General features: G+C 46.5%; 2 protein-coding genes across 5 annotated transcripts; both read right to left on the bottom strand.

The window, feature by feature from the left end:
* LOC307235943 (sodium/hydrogen exchanger 2-like) lies at positions 1–6,628 on the bottom strand (the record flags this gene model as incomplete). Its single annotated transcript, XM_080008202.1, has 13 exons — positions 1–182; positions 760–823; positions 941–1,069; positions 1,316–1,412; positions 1,617–1,751; positions 1,898–1,968; positions 2,406–2,495; positions 2,625–2,821; positions 3,847–4,064; positions 4,174–4,424; positions 4,532–4,772; positions 5,189–5,411; positions 6,379–6,628. 13 exons carry the CDS (start codon positions 6,626–6,628, stop codon positions 1–3), a joined length of 2,148 nt encoding a protein of 715 aa, XP_079864328.1.
* A 4,167-nt stretch (positions 6,629–10,795) lies between these two features.
* sh3bgrl (SH3 domain binding glutamate-rich protein like) lies at positions 10,796–24,552 on the bottom strand. Of its 4 annotated transcripts, none has more exons than XM_080008013.1 (5): positions 24,350–24,552; positions 23,476–23,575; positions 13,361–13,546; positions 12,167–12,247; positions 10,796–11,702 (listed from the first exon to the last, which is right to left on the bottom strand). In XM_080008013.1, the coding sequence occupies exons 2-5, from the start codon at positions 23,518–23,520 to the stop codon at positions 11,667–11,669; spliced, it is 348 nt and encodes a 115-aa protein (XP_079864139.1). In that variant the 5' UTR covers positions 23,521–23,575; positions 24,350–24,552; the 3' UTR covers positions 10,796–11,666. The 4 variants fall into 4 exon arrangements, with proteins under 4 accessions (XP_079864139.1, XP_079864140.1, XP_079864138.1 ...); XM_080008014.1 differs by lacking the exon at positions 24,350–24,552 and adding an exon at positions 23,721–23,938; XM_080008012.1 differs by lacking the exon at positions 24,350–24,552 and adding an exon at positions 23,707–23,938.
* Between the last annotated feature and the right edge of the window lie 602 nt (positions 24,553–25,154).

Consider the following 25,154-nt stretch of genomic DNA (forward strand, 5'->3'; position numbering starts at 1 on the left):
TTACGCCTGCTTTTCGTTCTCTAGGGCGAAGCTCAGTTGTTTCTTGGGAACTCTTCCCAGGGGCGCTTGGCTCCGTCCCTCTCCGGCCGCTGGGGCGTCCGGGTCGCTGTGTCCAGGCTGATCTGGAGCTGCCTCTTGGGGTGGAGGGTCCAGCACGACGGGCCGGTGGCTCATGTAGCAGACTGACCCAAAAACACAGAGGCACGAGTAAGGGCTTCTCAAACACACAGACATAAACTCTTCTTTTTTTTCAGCTCTACATAAATTTGTGTTATACATGTGCCTGTTCCAGTAATACTTTATAATTTCCTTGAATAATTTATCAATTAATAAATGTATAAAATTTATGTAATTTTATTTTATTTTTTCTTTATTCATACTTTATAATGTATAATATAATTTATTATTATATTTTGTATAATGTATTCATTTTATATATTCATGAAATGAATAAATGTAATACATTTAAATATAAGAACAATATAAGCAATATAAATATAAAAATTCTTTATACTAAATGATATATAAATCATATATTATAAATGATAAAGAAATGATGAATTTATAAATGATTGATAATTTCCCATTATAATTGTTACTATAAAGACATTTGTTATTGTTGTGTTTTGTGATGAAGCTGTTGGAGACAACAAAATGAATTGGTATACTTCCGGCTGGAAATCACACCTATACACATTTTTTTTAATCTGATGTTGATTCAAGATTCAAGATGCACCATTAAAGTGTAGTGTACCGTACCTGTATGCGACCTGCTGAGTCCTGCTCTGACTCTCTGTGACGGTCTGGGCTCCGCGTTATCCCCCTGCAACGGAGAAAACGGTAAAGGAAACGTCACACCTGCATGCACAAATGGCCTGTGCGTCAGCGAGACACCAGTGTGTTGACGCGCACGCACACACGCTCGCACGCACGCACGCACCCGTGGGCGCTGTGAGGGCGCGGTGTACGTGCACCGCTCTCCCAGACTCTGGTGCCTACGAAGGGGCTTCCTGGTTCTGTCGGCCGTGGCCTCCTGGTGGAGGGTGTGTCTGCTGTAGGCTGGAGTTTGCTGAGGGGTGAATGCACAGGGGACAGCGTGTCAAAGAGTCAGGGACGAGGGACTAACTGACAGGAACAAAAGTGTGTGGTATACATTCACAAAATATTCCCGTTAAGATCCGATGAAAGTTCCAAATGTACCGTCTTTCATTCGTTCTGTTCCATCGGTGATCTACACGGGAGCTTCATCTCAACGTGTACTACGCTTCGAGCGCATGCACGTGCTACTACACAAAATAGCCTCCTTTGGATTCACCTTGTTGTTGAAGTTCTGCAGGTTCCTTGAGAGGATCCTCCTGATGCTGTCCATCTCCTCTGGCAGGAGGGGTCGGCTCGGGGAGCGAGTTCCGACTCTGGGGTGGTGAAACGGTAGAAAGTGACTGTGAGATACTTAGGGAAGGTAAGGCTTAACCCCAAAGGAAATACAGTCGTCAATGGCATTTTTTTATTCAAACGCTTTGTTTGTTCCCGCTTAAATGTCTACATTGAGGGCCCCTATCTAAGAAATTGGATGCGTTTCGCTATAATTGTGGCCTGTGGGACGGCGTTGGTCTCACGGTGGCGGAGCCTCCTCGTCCGCCCTCTGCTCGCGCCTCTCCAGCTCCTGGTAAACTCTGAGGATGCTGGAGCGGGCCTGGTGCTCCTCCCGGATCAGGAAGCGACGCAGGTACTTCTTGTTAAACTGCTCGAACCTGACACACGCAGACACAGGAAGTGCCGGACTTGATGCCCGTCCGGTTGAAAGAGGGTTTCTGCCGCCATCTATTGGTAAATTCACCCACAAGCGCCTGTAGCAAGTGAACGAGTGCAGGGGAGCAGAAAGTGGAGTAAAACTAACTTGTCTTTCCAGTAGTGCTGTCCCCAGTAGCCGACCACATCCTCTATCCCTGCCAGAAGATGGTCCAACAGCTAGAAAGAAGAGGTTATGATATGACCAATTTATTGGAAACAGTTTTCCCCTCTTAAGGCTGACAATGTAGAGTATATGATTCACGCTTTACGGAGAGATGATGGAAGGTTGTTCTTTGTAGATTTCTCAAAAATAATAGCATTCCACGCATGATTTGTGTCCCCTACAGAGATTATATTGCAAATTGGAAAAGGCGGAAAACAGTGATTTTGTCTATTTATGCTCAACCATAACTATTCCGTTTAGTACTTGTAGCACAGAAGGAAATAAGCAATCGCCAAAGGAAAAGAGCGAGATTTCCAATTTGATTGCGTGAGAGGAGACGACAAAATGTTAAACGGTAATTCCAGACTCCATAATATTTTGCGTAAAAGAAAGAATTGGAGACACATTGAAGGTGACTCGAGGTAAGGCTGGTGACGAGGGAGTCTCTCACCCTGCTGTGGATCTCCTCGCTGACGGTGGGCAGAGCTCTCTTCTTCTTCTTCACCTCCAGGAGCTCCACCAGAGGCTTGATAGTCATCCCCTTGAGAAGAACCACAACCACACTCTCACAACACCGCCACAAAAAAAAGGCAAGTTACAGTTCATGACGATTGTGTGCGTGTGTGTGTGTGTGTGTGTGTGTGGGTGTGTGGGGTGTTAATCTCTTAACCTGCACAAAGACCGTGAAGAGGATGACGACGATGGTTGTGGTGATGAAGAGTCTCTTCTTTGGGAAATCGTCGATGAGGAAGACCAAGGAGAAGCAGATGGCTCCCCTCAGGCCCCCGTAGGCGATGATGAACTGGTCCCTGAACGTCACTGCGTTCCGGCGAAGCTTGTTCACCACGGCGGTCAGCAGCAGAACCCCTTGGACGGGAGGCGTGAGGTTAATGCCACGGCTGAACCATTTGGATTTCGTTGAAGTTCTTGCCTGTTTTACCGTGTTACCATTTCCGTTGCTGGGCCGCAGTGTTGTCACCGGTGTTACACCATAACGGTGTCGGTCACCACCTGCTGAACTGTGTGACGCTGTTTTCCCCGTGTATTTACTACATGTCTAAAATATAACGATAACAAAGATGAAGAGGTGGCAGCTCGCTATAAGGAAACAAATATATTGTATTAGCAATCGACGGACCGAAATTAAAAACAAATATTTTGACGGGGCCTGTCGAAAGTAATTTAGGCTGGTTTGTGTATAATAATGTCCCCGTCAATCTCAACGGCATGCTTTTACGCAAATATGAGAGAGATGTGCTGTTGTCTTTTGGTTGTCGCGCTCCTCTAAAAGCAACAATTTTCTTGAAACTGTTAATCTCGAGCGACATGCAACTCAGCAGGTGGCCCGGTGGGTGGGTGTAACACCAGCAACAACAACACTGCGGCACATCAATGTAAATAAAATTACTCCCCAAATACGTAAAGTTAGACTGTTGGGGCATCGTATTGGCTTTTCCTCAATTTGGAGTGAGTTTTTGCATGAAAACAGTTTGTGGATTTGTCCCCCATTACTTGCATTGAGCCTCTCGACGGGGGGTACGGAGCAGTACGTCCAGTTTTGGAGAAAAGGCCGGACTGACGCAAGAATTAAACAGCTTCATACTACAATACGCGAGGGTTGAGCATGAAACAGGGATGAGCTTAAAATAAAAAACCAAACTATTACTTCAAGAAACGTGTTACGGCTGGAGGCTTGAATGTTTGAAGGCCTTCAGCCAAAGTCCAAGTTGATGTTCGCGCCCCAACAGTGGGAGATGATGTCAGTGATGGGCGCAGCTCCGAGGTGCGAACCCCGTAACACGAAGAGAGCGGGGTGTTGTTTTAAAAGAGTGCGATAAATGAACACCGAAAACAGAATGTGCTCATAGGCGGCGCAGGCCGGGTTCTCTCACCCGAGGCCCTCCAGACGAGGCAGAGCAGCAGGGTGGAGCAGACGAACGGCCAGCTCCACATGTGCACGTCCTGGATGGTGGAGACGCCCAGGAAGATGAATATCAGGGTTTCGCTGACACTGCTCCACATCTTCAGGAAGTACTGGATGCTGGTGTTGCTGCGCTCCGACACGTTGGCCTCCACGTACTGCTTCATGGTCACGGCGCACGTCACGATGCTGCGGGTGGGGGGGGGGGTGAGGAAGCCGCGTCAGCACCTGAGGAGGTGGGCGTGCTTGGCCCGCGGATCAAAAGAAAAAAATGGCGGTGCAAGAAAGCTTCGCTCACGCCATGATGCCAGAGAGGTGAAGCATCTCGGAGGTCAGGTAGGAGAGGTAGGAGTAGAGGAAGACGAAGAGCGGCGCGATCACCTGGGCTCTGGAGGTGAACCTGGAGGTCAGGGCCGCCACCAGGCCAAAGAAGAGGCCGACGCACAGCCCCCCCAAGCCCACCACCACCACCCTGCATCCCCCGAGCATTACATCCAGGCCCGTCACCGATGGCAGGCGGAGGAAGGATTCAAAGAGCTTGTAAAGCACCTACGGAGAAGCACCAGAGGGGAAACCCGATGAACTCTCCCTCATCTTCGGATTCCGCAAGCTTGATATACATACCACTGACTCGTCAACCTCTCGGGGGCCCTCACCACCGTGACGGCGTCGTTGAGCAGCGACTCTCCGAACACCAGGATGTGTAGCTGCTCGTTCACGTGGATCTCCTGGAAGACGGAGAGCACGGCCACCGGGTCCACGGCCGCGATCAGAGAGCCGAACAGGAGGCAGTGGAGCAGGGAGATGTCACCCAGGGAGTCCTGGGCCAGCAGACACACGCCGTACAGAGACAGGCCGATGCCCAGGACGTTCCACAGGGTTCCCAGCACCGCGTACCTGGCGAGAGGAACGCTGTCAGCGCCCAGGGTTCAAACGGGGGGGTTGACGGCGCCAAGAGCCTTGACGATTGGATTGGATGGGAACGAATCGCACAAATTAATTTATCCCCACAGTGAAATTGAGCTGTTTGCATGAGCGGGGACAGACGCATAAAGAGGCATACGTGTGCAATGACAATTGCACAAGGGCAATATCCGAAAATCAAAAAAACACATCAATATTTGTCTGCCATATTATTGATATTATTCATGTATTATTATTAAAATGAAAGAAATAATAATATTATTTATTTTCTTCATTTTCCCTGGGGATTAATAAAGTGTTATATTATGATGGTATGCACGCAGGCACGTGCGCGCGCACACACACACACACACACACACACACACACACACACACACACACACACCTACCAGAGGATGGTGCCCAGGTTTTCAAAGAACAGCCTCCCCGGCAGGAAGTAGCCTGCATCCAGGACGATGGGCGGCAGCAGGAAAAGGAAGAAGGCATCGGCACTCAGGGTGGGCGGGGCTGAGTGGCGGACCCCGTAGATAACCCCGCCCACCAGCAGGCCCACCATGATGAGCAGACAGCTCTCTGGGACCACGGCGGGAACGCGGCCCGACCAGTGGAATCCTGGGAAGGTCATGTAAGATACCGTACAGCTGACATTCATATCTGCACTGATCTGATCTTGATTCATGGACAGATTTGTTTTCTTTCGTTTTGTCTTTAAGATAAGATAAGATAAGATAAGATAAGATAAGATAAGATAAAATGATCTAAAGATTCAGGTGTTGCAGCAGCAGAAGTTGACATAACAGTACAAGTCAAAAAAGAGATAAAGATGAAAACATAAACAGGGGGAACAGTGTTATCTGCTGGGTTCTGACCCAGCCCCGTTTTCTCACTTTATTGTTCTTATTGTCATACTGAATGTTTATTTTCCTTTATTAGCCTCACTGTGTGTTAAAGTTTTAAATGTCTTGGGGTTTTGTTTACTCCAACCCTGACTGCAACCACATTTCTTAAACCAATAAAATATTGAACTTGAATGCGCACACACACACACACACACACACACACAAACACACACACACACACACACAACAACACATTTGGGTTATTTTGCTACCCATTTAAATCATAGCCAGGGGTCCATATACTATTTCCAGTTACACCTGATCCAAAGTTTTTGGCTTGGTGCTTATGAACTGAGAGAAAAGGCAGAAACCAGTCTTACCCAACTGGACCAAACAGAAACCAGTCTTATCAAACTGGACCAAATAAAAACCAGTCTTACCCAACTGGACCAGATAGAAACCAATCTTACTCAACTGGACCAGACAGAAACCAGTCTTATATAACTGGATCAGACAGAATCCAGTCTTACCCAACTGGAACAGATAGAAAACAGTCTTACCCAACTGGACCAGACAGAAACCAGTCTTATATAACTGGATCAGACAGAATCCAGTCTTACCCAACTGGAACAGATAGAAAACAGTCTTACCCAACTGGACCAGATAGAAACCAGTCTTACCCAACTGGACCAGATAGTAAACACTCTTACCCAACTGGGCCAGACAGAAACCAGTCTTACCCAACTGGGCCAGAGAGGCCAGCATGATCCACAGCACAATCTCAAACGGAGCCTGAACATGATGGTAGTCCACGCTGAAAACCCTCAGAGCCATGGGGATATCTATGGACAAACCGCTACCGTCGCTGCTGTTGAAGCCCAGTTCGGGGTGCCGGTTCTGGGGCTGGGGTGGCTCGGCGGGGGGCGTCAGGCCTGGACACCCCGCGATGCACACGCAGAGCAGGAGAGCACGAGTCCACGCTTCAGCCATCCTGCAGCCCGGCCTGGGAATGACATGGGAGGCTGCAAAGAATAGGAGAGGGGTTATAGGGATAGGGGGCAGGGCGGGGGCTTACACACATACGCACGCACGTACGTATACACACACACACACACACACACACACACACACACACACACACACACACGTACAAACTCACACAAATGCATGCTCAGATACACACACGTGCAAACTCAGAGACACACCAGCAGTCAAACCAGCAAGAGCTCATGGAGCCACTAATGTGCACAGGAATCCCTGAGCTAGCAATGATACCCAACCAGCAATAATGAGCTCAAGGGCAGTGTGTAACACATTTATACACACACACACACACACACACACACACACACACACACACACACGCATACAGTACATACACGCACATACAATTAAAAGAAATACAAAATAAATCACTATTCTAAGATCAAACTACAGTCAAAGTACAGACGTCTTATGAATACATAACTTTATTAGATCCTCAAGATTGACCCTGGTCTGTGACTGAAGTCAACAAAGGCCTTTATATGGTTATAGTACATGGGCATATGGGCAAATATACTTTCTATGGAGCAACCCTGAGCAAATGGCTCAGGGTTGTTGAGCCCAAAAAAAAAATAGAAAAAGAAAAGAGGCTTTGAGAACAATATTATTGAGGAAGTAACAGAAATAGCAAATGTTTCAGCACGCAGGTGGTAGAGAAACCTACATCCGACAACAAAATATCTCTTTATAGTTTTTCGTGTGTATGCGCATCTCTTGATTTGGAAACGCCGTTCTGACAAAAATGAAGCGGACGTTCCAGCACGGAATTCACAGCGCGTGGTTTGACAGTGAGTGTCTCCCTTCAGCAGCGGAGGTTTCAGTGTATTATCCGTGGGACATCGTCCAAGACGCCTATTCCGGTCTCGGCTTGAATGCATCCAGGCGCAGGTACACATAGAGAGATTAAAGAACACAGTGACAGGAACGCACCATAGCTGCAAACGTAAGAGGCCTCGGGTTCCTCCTACGATCAGGTTCTCACATTTGTTTGATTGGATGTCGGAAACATGCACTTTTTTGCGCAAGGCGAATTGTGCCAAATCCTTCCACTTACTGCAACTACACGGCCTCTACAACAGCATGAAACCACGCTGGCTCTTACTGGCACATCTCAGATTCTGTCGCGGCCTTTTGTGACCCTTTGTTTCCGTTTGTATTTGTCAGGGGGCTGCATATAATACTGTATTCAGAAATGTCGATGGTATGTTCAATGTTAATGTTACAACACAGGAATCAATGTTCTCCTACATTTTTTTTTCGATGTAACGCACACCCAATTTCATTTTAAAGAATTGTTCTTTTTGTTTTTGCATTAATTTGAAAAATAACTGTTTAAGTTAAAGTAAAATTAATTACATTTAGCAATAAGACTTAGATAGTGTGATAGAACTTAAAAATGTCTGGAAAATATTAAATTTTAAAATATTAATTAGTTAGTTTTAGATATTGTCTGTTTGGATAAAGATTTATTATGTGGATAAATAAGGTGCGGCCGACAATTTTTTTCAAAACTAGAACGATTTTTCTGCTGAATCAGATCGCGGGCGGACGTTTTCCCACCCCTGCTATAAACTCGCCTAAGCGCTAAACTAGTGCTTTTGTGGGTAAGAACAACTTAAACATGGATAAACAACCCATATGGATTTCAAGGCATCCCATTTTTATTTTCACTCATTTGGACCAATTAGCTTCCCAAATACTTAATAATTATTTATTGTATTTGCTTGGTTTATTTGTTTCTTCAATGAAAACGTCAGTACTGTACACATAATACAACAAAAAAAATGAGTACAACAGAATTTGAAGATCATTTCGAACCATGCATACTATAGTGTAACAGCAGATGGCGTAAGAGAGCACGTACATTCACTTGAGGTATAATTTAAACAAGCAACCAAGAGAGAAAAGATGATCTTTTTGGAATGAAAATTGAGACACTTTGAACCTCTGGAACAAGGAAGAATGCGGTGTGTGTGTGTGTGTGTGTGTGTGTGTGTGTGTGTGTGTGTGTGTGTGTGTGTGTGTGTGTGTGGTTAAAAAGGACAAAATACCTGAATTCCCACCAGCATTACTGTAATAGGCCACTAATAGGAGATCACGAGAACACTAAATATGTCCTCATAATCTCTGAATCCAAAAATGTTTTAACGCAGTTTACAAGCATCAATAAGAAACTTTTAAAATATTGCACCTTCTGTTTTTAAAGGTTGTCCTAGATGACCCCATAAAACGCCATTCACGTGCGTGCGTGCGCCTAATGATAAGCATTTTCGGCGTCTGAGATCCGTAGCACCGGGGAGCTGAAGTGCGAAGACTGGGCTTCTTCCATGTTCTGGGTGTTCAGGTAGCTGATCTCTTGACTTCCAAGCCCCAACCCCAGCATCCCCCCCTGCAGCGCCACCTCCAGGGAGTCGAGCGGCCCCGCAGGCGGGCAGTTCCGTTGCAAGGGGGGCACCAGCTCTCGCAGGAGGCTGTGGCCCGGTTGGGAGTCGCAGCGGGCCAGACTCTCGGTCAGATGCTGCAGATAGACCTCCTCCAGCTGCTTCTCCAGCAGGCCATTCAGCAGGGAGTTGGACATGGGCTCCAGGAGCCCCTGCCCGGGCAGATCCAGGCTGGTGTTCACGCTGGCCCCTATCACCAGGTAACCCTGGTCCGGTACCGAGATCCCAGGTTTCTGTTGTGGCTCCCGAGAGTCAACGTGCACCATGATGTGGGGAACCCCACAGGTGGGGATCAGAGCCGACGCTCTACGCCCAGGAACGCTGGCTCTCACCGGGCTGGTCGAGTCGTCCGACTCCCCCGACTCCTTCCCCAGCCGTAGGTCTGGATAATGCTGCAGGAGGCTGCACACGTTGTGGTCGTGGCCGAGGCCCGAGGGGCACCCGGAGACGCTGAGCCCGGCGACAGGTCGAGACGCTCTACATGGTTCCAGGCTCCTAGCTCCAACTAGCTCCAACGCTGTGTTAGGGCCTGCTTATGAAAAAGAAAGTCACCTCGTTTAAATGTGCTTACTTTAAGACAGTACGGTGCAAACGTTTGTTAGAATACTATTCCATGAGGCAAAATGATAAATCCTCATTAACAATAGTCAGGAAGTAGAAAGGAAAGTGAAAGCATTGCTCAGGGGCCACTGCAGTCAACCAGATCAAAAAGTCAAACACTTACCAGGGCTGATAGAACTGGTTTAGGGTTGATAGAACTCTGTCCTACCTGGTTTAGACGGTAAGGCAAGCTGCTCCGAGTGGGAGTACGAGGGAACGCCGTGGTCGGGATCCTCGCAGAGAGAGTGCGTCTGGTTCCGTAGCTTGGCGGCGGAGGCGGCCTTCCTCTCCTCTCGGTAGCACAGCACCCTCAGGAACCCTTCTCCCAGCATGGTCTGCTCTCCTCTTCCCCGTTTCTTTTAAAAACCACAACCTTCTCCACGGCTGCTCACCTCTACGTGCAGATGGGTGTGTGGCCGCGTATGTGACTGAACTGGCCTCTTTCACTTCTGCACATTAAGGGCTGACCCCCCCCCCCCCCCGCGCGCACACACACACACACACACACACACACACAATCTGCCCACACATACATACAAAAAAAATACTTCCTCTATTAATCTAAAAACAAACAATGCTGCTGAGAAAAAAAAAGAGAACAGTGCACTTTCATATTCATCTTTTTGGGTCGGTATTTTGCAATCATTCGACCTTAATTGGATTAAGGAAAAGGCTTCTGTAAAAACTTGAGCGCTCCACCTGTTTAAACCCCACCTTTCTGTGTCGCACTTTATTTTAGTAACATTCACAAAGCGACTACGGGCGACTTCCGCGTCGATTGAGTCGACGGCACGGGCAGACTCGATGGAGGGGGGAGGCTCAGGAAGTGAATTTCGGGGAAAAGAAAAAGAAAAAAAAAAAAAAAGCCAGAAGACCGAAGCTGTCGGACTCCGAGACGCTTGACCAATGAAAACTCCAAACGCTTTGGTGCTCAGAAAAAGAAGTGGCATTTCATTAAGAGGAGGCAGCATCAATGTGAAGTGAACTTATGTTCAGTGTATCGATCGCTGACATTGGAGAAGAAGAAAAATGAAAAATAAAAAAAATAAATAAAGCATTCTGAGGGTTTTTGCAGGAAGTCGATTGTTTTTATTTTCAGTTTGTCCACAGAGGATGATGACTAATCTTGATGGTTACACATGATTATAGTACCAACACAACATGGAAGCAAAAACTAACTATGCTTCTTCCCTAGGACAAGGACAATGTGATACATCTCATTCCCATACGACCACCCCTTAGAAATGGAACAATTTTGGCATTTATTTTCCATTTCAAAAACACATGCCACCTCATAGAAAACATGTCGCTATTTAAATAGCTTTGACTGTATGTAAAGTAAAAAAATAAAAATAAAAAAGAATTTAAAAAAATCACAAATTAAGCTTCTCATCTGCAACTGAGACCCATACATCGCAGGGTTGTTATGCTTTGAGGTGGAACTCTTGAATTGGAATTTGTCAAAATGTTTTGTGGCTTTATCACTATTACGCAACTTATTTTGCAATACATCGGGGGGGGGGGGGGGGGGGGGAGTGTCAATTTTGTTGAGTTTATATTTGCATTGCGAGCACTGTCATTTGATGCAAACTTTCCAAACCTGTTAACATTTGTGCTACTTAATGATTCAGTTGCCATCATGCCGGTACGCTAGGCGAGCTGGGGATAACGGCGGAAAGCAGATCCACTGTTAGGCAGTTTTTTTTTTTCTGCTTTAAAGGCCACCAGTCAGTAAAGCTGACAAGGCACAGCTGATAACAAATAATAATAAAAAAAATTAAAAAAAATGCACATATTGATTAAAGTAGAAAAAAAAATAGCCCACATCATCATACATTGAGTGAAATTTTGTTGTTGTTGTTGTTGCTGTTGCTGTTTTTCTCTGCCAGGGTTCTGCCAGGGAGTCTCTGGACCTGAGGTGTAAGGTAGAAAGATCTGTGACGCTACTGTGCTTCCCTCTTCGCGAGAGCCTCGGCCTCCTGGAGAGAAAACAGAGAGAGAGAGAGAGAGAGAAAAGAAGTCAAGAACGGGAGAAAAAGAACGGGAGACGAAGGAGGGAGACGGTGAACCAACAAAATGGAGGGGTTATCGTTCGGTGTATTGGGTTGGGCATTTTTTTTTTTTAACGTCCTGCACAGAGTGACAGAGGAAAGCCCCATTGTTTCCATGGTAACTGGCACACCTCCCTGCAGTTCCGCTGGCGGCAGAGAGGAGGAGCCAGGGCGCCGGACGGACGAGAGGGGGAGAGAGGGAGAGAGGGGAGTAGGAGGAGACCCGCCAGGCCGTGAGGATATCGCGACCAGATGTTTTACGTAATAGGCGCTCCTTCTCGGGGGAGACGGAGCCGTGATGATAAACACACGAGGCCGAGGCGTAGGGAGCGCAGCGAGGACGGAAGTCCGCTGCAAAAAATAAGATATAAATAAAAGAATGGAGGCTTTACCTTGGAGCCGGGGGGGGCGGTCAGACCCAGAAACGCATACACGGCGTTGTCCTCCCTGGCGTCGAAGAAGGCCTCGTAATTCTGAGGGCGAAAATAAAGAAATAAATAAAAAGCACAAAGAGAGGACAAAAAAAAAAAAAAGAGAACATCAACAAACTTCATATGTGCAGCAGTTGTCGTTGCTGCTGCTGCTGCTGCTGCCGCCCGCGGCACACATTGATTTTGAGCCTCTGCTAAACTCCTCAGATCTGATCCGCGGTGACCCGCGTGGGGAAACATGGGGAAGCACCCGCCCGAGGGCGGCACACTGGAGACACTCGGTGGCGTTGGTCCAAGGAAGGTTCTGTGAATGAGTGATGGATCCTTCCATGCACGTCCGAGTAAACAGCCCCCCCCCCTCCTGGGGAGCGCTCCACTCTGTCTGTGACGTTCACTCCATTAGGAGTCGGTTCTCCTGGACGTCCATTAGCCGCATTGAACGATTCCCGGCCGCGCCGAGGCTTATGGCTCGGGGTCCGAGTGGAAACGTTCGAGTGACGGTTATTAGCGGACAGAGAGGGCGGGGGTGCGTGACTGTAAAGGACTGCGAGGGTGGAAAAAATAAAAATAAATAAATAAATAAGGGGAGAATTTCTGTATCGTTCAAACTCACTCCGGAGGTTCGCAGTGTTTTTTCAGAGCATTCATTTTACTGTCATTTCTTTGGCCACCTTTTTAGAGACCCAATTTTTTATGAACTTTTTAGACACATTTTTGGACAAACACAAAAATGGCCGAGAGGCAGGCTTGGGGTTTTCTGACACGAGAACTGTTGATGCTGACGCAGTAGAACTTGACAAATCTTGGCAGACGTGCATTTATGGATGCATGAAATCAGGTAAAATGATTACATACTCAAATTCAAGACAATTCAATGACTTATAAAACTGAATTTAATGCGGTTTGGGGGCCGAATTAAAAACAGGAGGAGAAAATCGAAACCTAACATCGATCACAATATGTTGCCCGAAGTATTGGAGGGAGTTTTATTTGCAAGTCGTTTGGTCCTCCCTTGAAAACCTTCACACGCTTCACAACTTGATTAACTTCAGTTGCATTACACAACATTGTGAATATAAAGTACCACGCTCTGTGTGTGTGTGTGTGTGTGTGTGTGTGTGTGTGCGTGTGTGTGTCCCCGCCCCCACATCTCACCCCGCAATATTTGTTTTCGTTGAAGATCTGCGGGGGCAGGGGGTTGCCCGCCGCCGGCCTCGATTCCTCCGGGACATTCTCCCGCATCCACTTCCTATTGTCCTCGTTGGCGGCGATGTCGCACTCCATAAACTCGATCTTATTGGCCACCAGGAAGCCCATCACGTCCTGCTGCTGCTTCTTAATCTGTCCAGAGGGGGAAGTAGCCGCTTAGAGGTGTCACTCAAGAAGAACCAGTGTTCCGCATAGTATCGTACAGTATTGAGGTATCGCACGTTTGTTATTTTGAGTATTATGGGACATTTTGTCTCCGAGGGACCGTGGGATCCCATCGTCGTTCCGATTGTACGTTCATTGTTTGAGCGAATATCATCTGTATTCTGTGGGTCTTGCGTCACCAAATATCTCAGATACCTCAGACCTAAGAGCAAAGTTCACATTGCAGGAGGGAGGGACAAGAGGCTACTGTGTGGCAGGACAATGGCCGATAGCGAGCTGTGTTAGAGTTATGCAGAAGGTGTGTGCGTGCGTGTGTGTGTGTGTGTGTCTCACTGTTGAAAAATCAAATTTCCAGTGTATAAAGAGGTTTCTCTTTCTATGTGTGTGTGTGTGTGTGTGTGTGTGTCAGCGGGAGGATGGCCCTACAAGGCCAGACGGAAACAGAAGCTCTACTGGGACTTGAGAGGAGGGAACTGGTCAAACACGCCAAATAAGGCCTTCTGCAGCAAGCCGATCATCCAGCCTCTACTTTGTGCGCACACACACACACACACACACACACACACACACACACACACACACACACACACACACACACACACACACACACACACACACACACCGTCTGAAATCCCACTTTTAACGTAAACGTCATTAAGCTATGTAGAGGCTTATGTGATGCAACATGAAGCAATACTCAGAATATAGTGTTTTTTTTAAGTAAGATAGTCATACAGTCTGTGTAAAGTAATGTTAACGTCGTGCGCATGCCTCTCAGTGCAGTCAAAGCCAACATTGAGAGAAGACACCCCTCCCAGCTTTATGGCATACCAGAGGGACAGATGGATCATTTGGCACTCGTCTGAGCTTCTGTTATTGTGGCATGGAATTGAAGCAATTGACCGTAGAGCCTTCGAGATAAACAGTTCTGCTGTGCAGTACAAATCGGTTAATGACAGTTGAACTTCCAACCGTCCTGAGCCCAGCTCGAAAAGACCTGGAAGGGAGCTTCCTCATCACACACACACACACACACACACACACACACACACACACACACACACACACACACACACACACACACACACACACACACACACACACACACACACACACACACACACACACACACACACACACACACACACACACACACTCTTCTCCTCTCGTCACCCTCACCTACCGCCCTTATTTTTTGCATCAATTTACATATCCAGCTTATGCTTATCCTGTGCAACTTACAATGAGTTCAATAACAGAACAAGGTCTTAAGTCCCAAATCCTAAGTTGCCATCAGCACCTGCACTAGCCAGCAGCACAGGCCACTCGACGACTCCTCCTGTCTTTTTCCTCCTCGTCCTGATTCCGCCCCAGCCGTCCACTCAACAAGCCTGCATTGTATTGTTGCCAAGCAAAATTAATTTGCAGGGGAACTTGGCCCGGTCCATCTGCCCCCGGGCTGTAATTGCACAGTGAGCGTTCCCTCCGCCGCCCCCTTTAGCTCAGTGCAATGACCCCACCGCACCTCTAGCGGGACTCCTATGAGGAGTTCGCTAGAGTTCCAACAGTGTCTGGATGCAGCAATAAGCAAGATGTCCCTTCCATTGTGCGCCAGAGTGATAAAAACAACCCAAAAAAAAACAACACACTTAAGTTATAAAAGGGTTAAGCACAGTGGAGAAAGAGAGGAATGGAGAAGGGACTGAAAGAGAGGGAGGCAGAGAAAGAAAACACATGAGTCACGGAGGAGTGCTGGGTCAGTGTGAGGCCACAGTGTGTTCAGAGTTGTTATTTCCATAACCTAATTTCTATGATTTCACTCGGCTGCTTGTCAGGTAAGACTGAAATCCACGCAGACCAATGAGTCCGGCGCTACACTAAAGGAAACCACACTATTGGCTAAACTACTCAACTAAGCTATATTCTCGAGTCATCATCCGTGAATTACTCTCTACTTCGATTTGCTTGGTCAACCAGTGAAGTCTGTTGCCATGGGGCAGAACAAATATTGTCATCTGAGTTCTTAGACGACAATGTTCACCTTCTTTGGTGTGACTCTGGATTGCGCTCCCACACAAACTCCACCCGTTTGATTCGCTCAACATGTAAATTCTATCTGACCTACATCAGGTGTTTATTACCTGTTGATAGCACCCTGACAGTAGAGCTGTCCTCGTCTAGCCAGACGCCTGATCACGCTTCCAAGACACTGGAAATAAGAGTGTGCGCCTTGAACTGCGCGGACGAGATGCAGGTTGGGGCCTTTTTGTGTATCAACCTTTGGTCGCTGGTTTTGATGAGCCATTTGCCACCGATTTGTAAACATGTTAGATGGGGTGATAGGGTCTCAGGGCCTGTTCATCCAGACCTAATCAATCCGGGAAAGAAGGTCAGCACAAAGGCGCTTGCAGCCGTGGGTATTGATTAAATGACCCTGTATATCCACAACACGGGCGTCGATCAATACAGTCGGGACTGATTTCATCAACAACTAAAGATGAGGGTCGATTCTACTTTCAGCCGGAAATCTTAAGTTCAAAGCCGCAGCGCAAACAGAGGAAGACCCGACAACATGGACATAAGGACTCCTCGGGGTTGAATATCTCCAGCTTCCCGACTTTACGTCTGGACGCGTTCGCGTCTCCTGTGTGAGTTCATGAGTCGTATCTGAGGCAACAATGAGAGATTCTATTTGCGCACGGACGAGAGGTCCGGCCCCTGTATTTAAATGAACCTCTCCCCTCCCGTCCATCGGTGCGGGCGCTGAGGCCGTGGCGATCGGATCAAGTCTGCATCGATTGGAACGAGCGTGGCCGGATTTGTTTTATTTTGGCGGACAGATCGAACCCCGATCCCATGCAAAGCTCAGAATCAGTACGACATCCAAAAGACAGAATGGGAGGCAATGTCAGGCTTTCTTGTACTACCTTTTAAAATAACACAAAATTATTACAAACTTATCGTCACGTTATCTACGGAACAACTTGACAATTTCTCTCAGTGAAGCAGGCACTCCAAAAATCAGATCTTCGCTTTGCAAGCCCAAAGTAATTATTTCTCTGCATGCCGTGGTTTTTTTTGGGGGGTATTTTATTTATTTTTTCCCATGTCAGGGTTTCAAAGCTTCAAAATCCAATTGCCTGAAGCAGCCTTCTGGCCCCTACAACAAAAGTATTAGTGTCTTTCTGCACTGAGCCAGCGTTGTGTTAGTAGCAGTGAGACCATGGAGTGCCATGAAGGAGCCCTGCGGCGAGTCAGGCAGCCGAGTCTACATGAGCAGAGCACATGGTTAGAGAGTGTACGACATTATCAAAGAATTTTGATAATGTAACTCTGTCAGACGGGCTATCCTGAGTGAAATGAATAGAAGACACACAGCATCTAACATTAGCATTTCTTCATATTTCTTATTTGTATTTCTGATTCTGATTCTGATTTGCTCCCAATGCATTTCTTCCACGGAAAGCCCCTCTCGCTCCTCGCTCCCCTCGCGGCCAGTCACAAAATCAAGGAGGTGCCAGCGCCCGGTGATGTCATATGAGGCGCGCGCCGCCTCGCGCTCACGCGGCAGGCATAAACCAGGCTTCAGGCCGACTGGTCGATCTGGATGTCACAATGCCGATTTGAGGTCACAGCGCCATTGATCTCACAATGGCGATTGGCAGAGACGGAACTTAAGTACGGACGACGCGTATAAACGGCCAGTAGGCGGTACCAACCCATTATTTGGAAGGCGTGGAATCTTGCTTCCGTTTAATTTAGGGGAGATAGAACTTTGTTAGGCCTGTAAGATGTCAGACTACCATGAAGTTTAACTTAAAAAGTGAGCGGGGCGTGGAGTGGACGCCTTACCTCCGAGACAGAAACAAGGAACAGCCGTGCTGTACCGTCCCTGTCGGACCTCGCTTAAATCTTCCTTCCCTTCTGATCCTCACTGGGAAAAAGGTTTTTTTTGGATTGGTTGCCCCGCAGTAGTCCCACAGCATCCCCTCTCTGCGTGTTTGGCCTTCCGCTTGTCCAGATGCCGCATCCCCGCCGGTCGCCGGTATACTCCCGTTTCCACCGTTTCCCAGAAGGTGTTAAGCCAGACTCCGGGCTTGTCGTGAGAGGTCACTCTCACTGAACTGGCAACAGGTAAAGGAGGCGATGCGGCGCCTGGCAGGAACACGGGCTGGATGGGATTGGTCTGAAGTGTTTCTGCTTTTTTTGTCGGACGGCCTCCATCTCTGAGGAGACCCGTGTGGGTCGATGAAGGGGGCAGAGTTTGTGGACCTTTTTTTGGGGGAAAAGGCTTTCTACCCTGGATGCAGTTAATCTCCTCTTCGTAGACTTTGTTCTGCGCACTGAGGACGACTCTATGCCTGGTCGAACTGCTCTTCGGATGAGGGCTTGCCGCAGGTGTGCCGGTCTTGATCAAAGTGGAGATCCTGTGGGCCTTAAGCAAGACCTTCCCCTGGGAAAACTCTCATGACATTGGGCCTGTTGGATGCAATTTTGTGGCGCCAACATGTCTTTCTTGTTTTATTTGTTAAACAACATCCAGAAACGTCTCACTTTGGTAATAACATGGTGAGACTTGAACAGTACGTCACGCCAGTTGCCCCCGTGGAGCGCAAATTTAAAAGAGAGAAGAATTTAAAAATTAATTCTGTTTAAAGCGGAGCTCGCAGCTCGAGCCGGAGCCTCGAAATAGGGAAATTGGTTTGGTTGTACTGTTGATTAACTTGCAAAATAGTCTTAAAAACCAATATGAAAAAGAATTGTGATATGTGGATTGTGGATCGTGATACTGCCTGAAAAAAAAAAAAAAAAAAAAATCACAATGTGATATTTTTGCCATATCTCCCACCCCTACTTCTTATCTACTCCTTGCCACACCTTGTTCAGGCCGATGTGAACTGCTCTGATTCTCTTGGCATGTAAGCCATTTGGGGCTCAGTCCCTCTAAATCTGGGTTCTCAAACTACAGGCCCGGGGGGCCGAGAGACATTTTAATGTGGCCCGCTACATGGTGATAATATATCGATGAATCTGGCCCGGAAATATATATTTTTTCAAATCACAATGCTTAATTAATCCATACGATTGTACTTAATGTTTTCAAAATATAAAAAAAGAATGAGTGCTATGAGTGGGCTCTTGCTTTGCGCACGTCGAGGGTGCGGGCGGGATGCCGTTTGACGCAGCCTTGCACTTTGGCGACCATCAGACACTACGCGAAGGAGTAAGATCTTATTGTTATTAGGCGGAGAAGAATAAAGTATAAACATGTCATTTTACATTGCCAGTAGGCACCACCATGACACAACACAACATTGGCACCTAACATGATTTCAGGCCAGGACTCTCCGCAAACCTGTGAAGTTTGGGGCAGTTTTCATCGTGTACAGTTGAGTTACAATCCACTTCCTGTCAGTAGGGGGCACTATGACTACAACTCATTATTGGCTCGTAAATGTCTTCAGGCCGGGACTCAAACTCAACATTTGATGTTTGAGGCAAATTTGACAATGGGCAGTGGGGTTACAAACCACTTTGTGTTTCGTGGTGAAATAAAAATGGAAATTGGACGCCTCGCAACGCCCACGCTGTTGGGCGTGGGCGTTGCGACTTTTAACAGCTTTTCATCGTTCAAGGTCTTTATATACACGCTGGCCAAGTTTGACGTGGATCTGACCAACCCCCCTAGTTGAAGTTCGCGAAAGTTTGCATAAAATACACGAAAAAAAAAAAGCACAAAAATAAAAATAGCCGACTTCCGGCGGGGCGGAGCTAATCAACTGAAATGAAATATGTCCAAAATGATGAGCAATGTGCGTACCAAATCTCGTAAGAAATCGCAGCAACTATACAGTATCTCCACTAGGTCCTGCCCAGATTAGGGGGATCTATGGAGCCCGTTGACCACACCGAGCACAGTTGCTGCATATTCTCGCAATGTCCACAGCTTCTGATGTGTGCGGCAAGTTTTGTGAGCTTGAGTATACCGAGGTCGTCAAAAATGCGTTCAAAGGCTAAAAGTCATCGGGGGGGTGGGGGCGCTAGAGAGGGGACTTGCCACTCCCTAGCCCAAATGTGATACCGAAGGGGGGGGCCGCTAAAGAGCCCGCTGGCCATGCCGGCGCCAAATCACTGCAGAACTTTTCCATTATAGCCAGTTCTGCGTGTGTGGCAGTTTTCGTGAGTTTCCAAGCATTCCTAGCCCCTCAAAAATGCAATCAAATATTTGTAATAATTATGACAATTAGATACCTGGCCACGCCCAGGGCGTTCGACGAAAAGTCTGACTTTTAACATTTTATGCAAACTTTCGCGAACTCTCATAGAGAGTTCATCAGATCCAGTGCAAAATTGCACCGAGTTTATAAAATTCCTTTCCTCCGTCTGGTGAGTTTAAAAATAAATCAGTCTCTAACGATACAGTAAAGTGATCAGAGCGACGTCGACGAGATCCGACACCACAATATTGTGAGGGAGAGGGTTGGTGCAATCCAATGACATTAACACACAACAAATATTTCGTTTCATATAGGCATTGGTTACAACCGCTCAAACATTACTGCATTACTTTACTTTAATGCTGCCTTCAAGACAATTAACTATATCCCAGTATTACGATAAATAAAATCCCAGACATCACCCCAATCTTCTATCACAGTATCATTATTGTATTGTTGATCACTGACCCCAATTTCATAATATAAAAGGTTTTTGAACTTGCATGGCATTCAGGTTATCTTACTCACAGCCAAGGATGTCTATGGAAAAAACTTGTGCGCGTGTGCGCAGTACCATAGTTGGCCACCACGCCAAAAATGAAATGGTAGGTGGTAGTTGGTGCAGTAGTTACATATACACTTTTAATGTGAAATTAAGTGCATTAATGACGATACAGTGGTTTTGAATATTGCGTGACACTTTCCCTTTCAGCCCCTTCATGCTGTTGATGTTGACTATGCTTTCTATCACAAACCAGAGGACATGCCTGGAAAAGACGCCGGCGAGTGAGGCGTGATCTTTCTTTTTCTTTTTTTTTTACTATTGTTGCTATGATTTATAACCTTCATGCCACTAGGTTCTCATTAAAAGGTATGAAGAACTGCAGAAATTAGCATTCAAATGCTGTTTTTCTTTTTTCCTCTTCTGGAGGACCACCAGACTCCCGCTTCACCGGGCCCGGACTCTAACTTCTCAAAGTAAACTTATGCCCTTGACACTTTCCAGGCTCTTTGCACAACTAGCGGCTTTTCGTGGCACCAAGCGGCCCTCCTAGTTTGCCAAAGTGTCACCCACACACTATCCGTATGGTCTGATATTAAAATGTACTGTTATACTCCGTTGTTCTGTTATAAAGAAATGTGTTTCCAATTTACTTCGGCTTCAGATTAAAACTGCCTTCGGGTTGTGTAAGACTCTCACATTACCATGTACGAAACATCCGACCACATTCATGTGTTCGTGTATCAAAAGGTCGCTGAATGCCAAATTTTAGGCCGAATTTTACCCCTAGCTGCCCGGCCGCAGCTTTGGGCCGTTTGGCAGATAGCGATAGGCTTGAGTTTGGGTGCGACTGAGGGGGTGGGTATGACTATAATGCTCACCACACAAGCTGCAACACTAGACCTCTCTCTTGAGGATTCATAGTGAGTCAGGGTTCAGATTTCCCCCTGAGACCACCAGTGAGTGTGAGGTACACAGGTATAGGAGCATATGCAGTTCTTTCCATGCTCATTTAAAGTGTACTCGTCCAGCAGCCTCACGTCTATTTAAATATATAGTACAATTTACCCACCCTCTCCTCACTAACCCACTCTCATTCTAAACAGTACACACTCCTGTCTAACAACTCCGATATCCCAATCGTTCTTAAACACTACACAGTGTATTATAAGGAGGTTTGTGCAAGGGTTCATTGGTCTCACACTAGGGGTGAAAGGGTGACTAGAACAATCAACAATACAGTCAACAGAAAAATACACAGAATAGTGTGATTTAATAATTGTTTAATGATAGGAGATTTTTTTTCTCATATATGCCATCTCCGACTTCACCAAAACGCGAACGTCTGTCTGTCTTTAACATCATACAGTGAGGAGCTCCCTGTATGTTTTAAATTGCGAGATATTATCGAGCCATTCTGGTGATTTGTTGTCAATGAACACGGTGCACCATTTTGAGGATCACCCTTTATTTTTTATTTTTTATAATTCACTAGAATAAATCTGAACGGGGATCCTGCACTGTACTGTCAACTGTCTGTGAAGGCGGCATATACTATTACAGATTTTTGCCTCCCGATGACAGAGGTCTACCATTGAAGAACCAATCAGGAGCAAAAGCTTTTTGGCTTGATCAGGGCCGAGGCTTTGTGAATAAATGTCATTCAGCCAAGGTTTTTGTGAAGGCCAACCAGAGTTGTCTACAACTAGCGGGGGATGCCCTCGTGGCACTTTGAGAAATGTTGTAATTTATTTCATATACCACTAATATGGGCTTTAGAAACAGTCATGATTGCCTGGTAACCTTCCTATAAATCGATAAGCCTGTTGTGTTGAGTCTTGTACGATGCACGCACATGCATGTACATGATCCTTTATAATTGTATGAATTTATGTATACCTTTGTGAATACGAGTAAATATGCGTGCATGGATTGGTGTTCTTCCCTCACTGCTGACAAAACAATAAGCACTAACACTCTCCAGACGGTGTTGTGATGGGGCTGCATGGTTTGTTATTAACACCATGCAAGCGACCCACCTAAGGCTAATTGACAATAGTTCCCTAATTCTACCCAACGGAATATCTGATCTGATCATAACACGAACTTCACCGCCACCAGGCTATGTAAACCAGTGTGCCAAAGCAATAGTTTTTTTAACTGTAGGCGTAGAGTGTCACTACACTCCTAGAGGATCCAAAATGTTCAGCTTCTGCCCCTTCAAGGATTCAGACAATCTTTAGATCCAAATTTCAATCTAGTACTGCACTACCTGTGTTATTTTGTTGCACTAAAATGACATAAAAAAAAAAAAGAGCAAATGCATTTTACGTGAACAATGGCACACGGCACAAGGACTCAAGTGCATAGTCATGGCATATTCTCAATCTGGACCTCCAGCACCCAGGCCCTCAAAAGGCAATAAGCGGTCCTGGAGTTTTAGCTGCATTGCTGAGGCATCTGGAGAATTGCATCACCGCCATTCCTCTCGGATTCTCAGCTCTGGGTGGAACTAACCAAACTAACCTAACCTAACCAAGTTGCACAAGGTCTTCTGGGCGGCTGGAGAGACAAGGGAATCAGACAAGAGGGAGCCCTCTGGGACCAGGCAAACCCCTTTCTGTGCAGGAAGTTAACAGAAAACCTTCTTCCTTCTGCACAAGTGTTGGGTGCACTGGGTGATGCTTGCAGCTAGGGCATCTGGTGTGTGGATATGTATATATACATACATACATACCCCCCACACACACAGACACACGCACACACACACACATATATATATATATATATATATATATATGTGTGTGTGTGTATAACTCTGGGTGAGAATCCCTTGACACAGAGGAAACACACAACTTCCTCTGCAAGAGTTCTCCAACCTCTCTGAACGACCCAAAAAAAGAGTGAGTGAGCGAGACTCGAGAAAGACTCGAGATCCTGCTCTGAAATGTCCGATGCACGAGTCACGGGTCGGAAAACAATGAATAAAACGAGGCAGTAAATAAAATAAATAGCAATAAAATAAGCAATAATAAATATAAATAATAATAATAATAAAAAAAACAACAACAACGACGGCCCATGCGGGCTAAGATGAACGACGCCCTCAACGACGCGGTCGCGTCCAGCCCTCGGGGGCCGGGTCTCATCAACCTGTGTGCGGGGTCTGTTCTTACCGAAGTGGAGCCGGAGGATGATGCTATGTACACTTTGACCACCATGTTGTGCTCCCTGCTGTTGACGGAGGGTCGAGAAACTGCCTTTTCAGTGGTGCACCTGGGAGGGTAATGTCGGGGGTGGGAGGCAACAAACAGACAAACAACGAGGAGAACCGGTCAAAAAAAACACCAAAAAAAAAACGCCCCCCCCCCCAAAAAAAAAAAAAAAAAAAAGCCAAACTTCCAGACCGAGAGACCCTGACCGTCCGTTTTCAAGCAGCGCGGACCGTGTGCGCACTGGCTCCCTGCGCTGGATGGACGCTCACATTCCTCCTCCGCCCCTCTCTCTTTTTACTCTCTCTCTCTCTCTTTTTACTCTCTCTCTCTCTCTCCCTCTTTTTACTGTCTCTCTCTCTCTCTCTCTCTCCCTCTTTTTACTGTCTCTCTCTCTCTCCCTCTTTTTACTGTCTCTCTCCCTCCATCTCTCTTTTTACTCTTTTTTTCCCCCACTCTCTCTCTCTCTCTCTCTCTTCTCTCCCCCCCCCCTTCAATAGCAATGGATCTATTTTGTTTGCGTGCTACGCTCACGTCGGCGAAGCAAATCAAAAAAAAAACGAAGAAAAAAAAAAAAAAACCTGGAAGAATTTAACAGAAAATAATAAAATAAAACGCAAAGGGTTTCGGACGGTGGAGGAAACAAAAAAAAATAAAACCAGAAAGTTTTAAACATTTCTGTTAAAGATAAGTGCCGATAATAAAACGGCGATAATAAAAAAAAATAAATTAATTGAAAAATGTAGAGATGGGAATCAAATAAATAAATAAAAATAAGGATATAGCCTAAAATATTGACAGGAATGTGTAAACATTGCGCTTGAAAAGAGAAACGGACCACCCTGGAACATGGAGGACTCTCCCAGCCCCCTCTCTTCGTGCAGGGGGGAGCCCTAGCGGCGGCGCGGCGCGCTGCACCGACAAACTGTTCCACACATTGTGTGCGCGAATCCCGCTTTTGTGACGGTCTCCGCGTCGATCCGCTCTCACGCTTTCCTCAAAATAAAAACAAAACGAAAAAAAACCCCAAAACAAAACACTCTTTTAATCCATCTGTTTCGGCTGCCACGGCCGCTGGCGCGTTGATTCTTTTTTTTTTTTTTTAGTGCGTGAGTGTGTGTGTCACCCCCCGCCCTCCCCGTGCCATTTAATCGCCGAGGTGCATTCGCGTCCATTCGGAGGGATTTGTGGCCACCTACAGGCCGCGGGGACGGGCGACCGGAGGCATTTCCTCCGAACGAATTTTAGGAAAGCTGACGGACAAAACAAAAAAAAAAAAAAAAAAAAATGTGTCGGGAGAGGAAAGGGCGCCATATTGGTCTGAGACACGATGCAACCCCACCACCCCACCCCCTAATCCCAATGCATTTCAAGACAAGGCACGGCAGGAAGGCCGTGCATGAAACTATATATATATATATATATATATATATATATATATATATATATATATATATATATATATATATATATATATATTAAAAACACACACATCTTTATTTGATTAAGCAACACGTCGCCGACTGGAGCCCCCCCGCTCATTCTCTCGGGTCTTCCTCCCGCCAAAGCCCCTGTCTCTGCAGGGAGAAGAAAGCCATTCGCGCAGAGTCGAGAAGAAGAACATCACCGGCTCCCAAATTCCG

The sequence above is a fragment of the Zeus faber genome (assembly GCF_960531495.2).
Source record: "Zeus faber genome assembly, chromosome: 10".
In the NCBI taxonomy this organism is placed as follows: domain Eukaryota; kingdom Metazoa; phylum Chordata; class Actinopteri; order Zeiformes; family Zeidae; genus Zeus; species Zeus faber.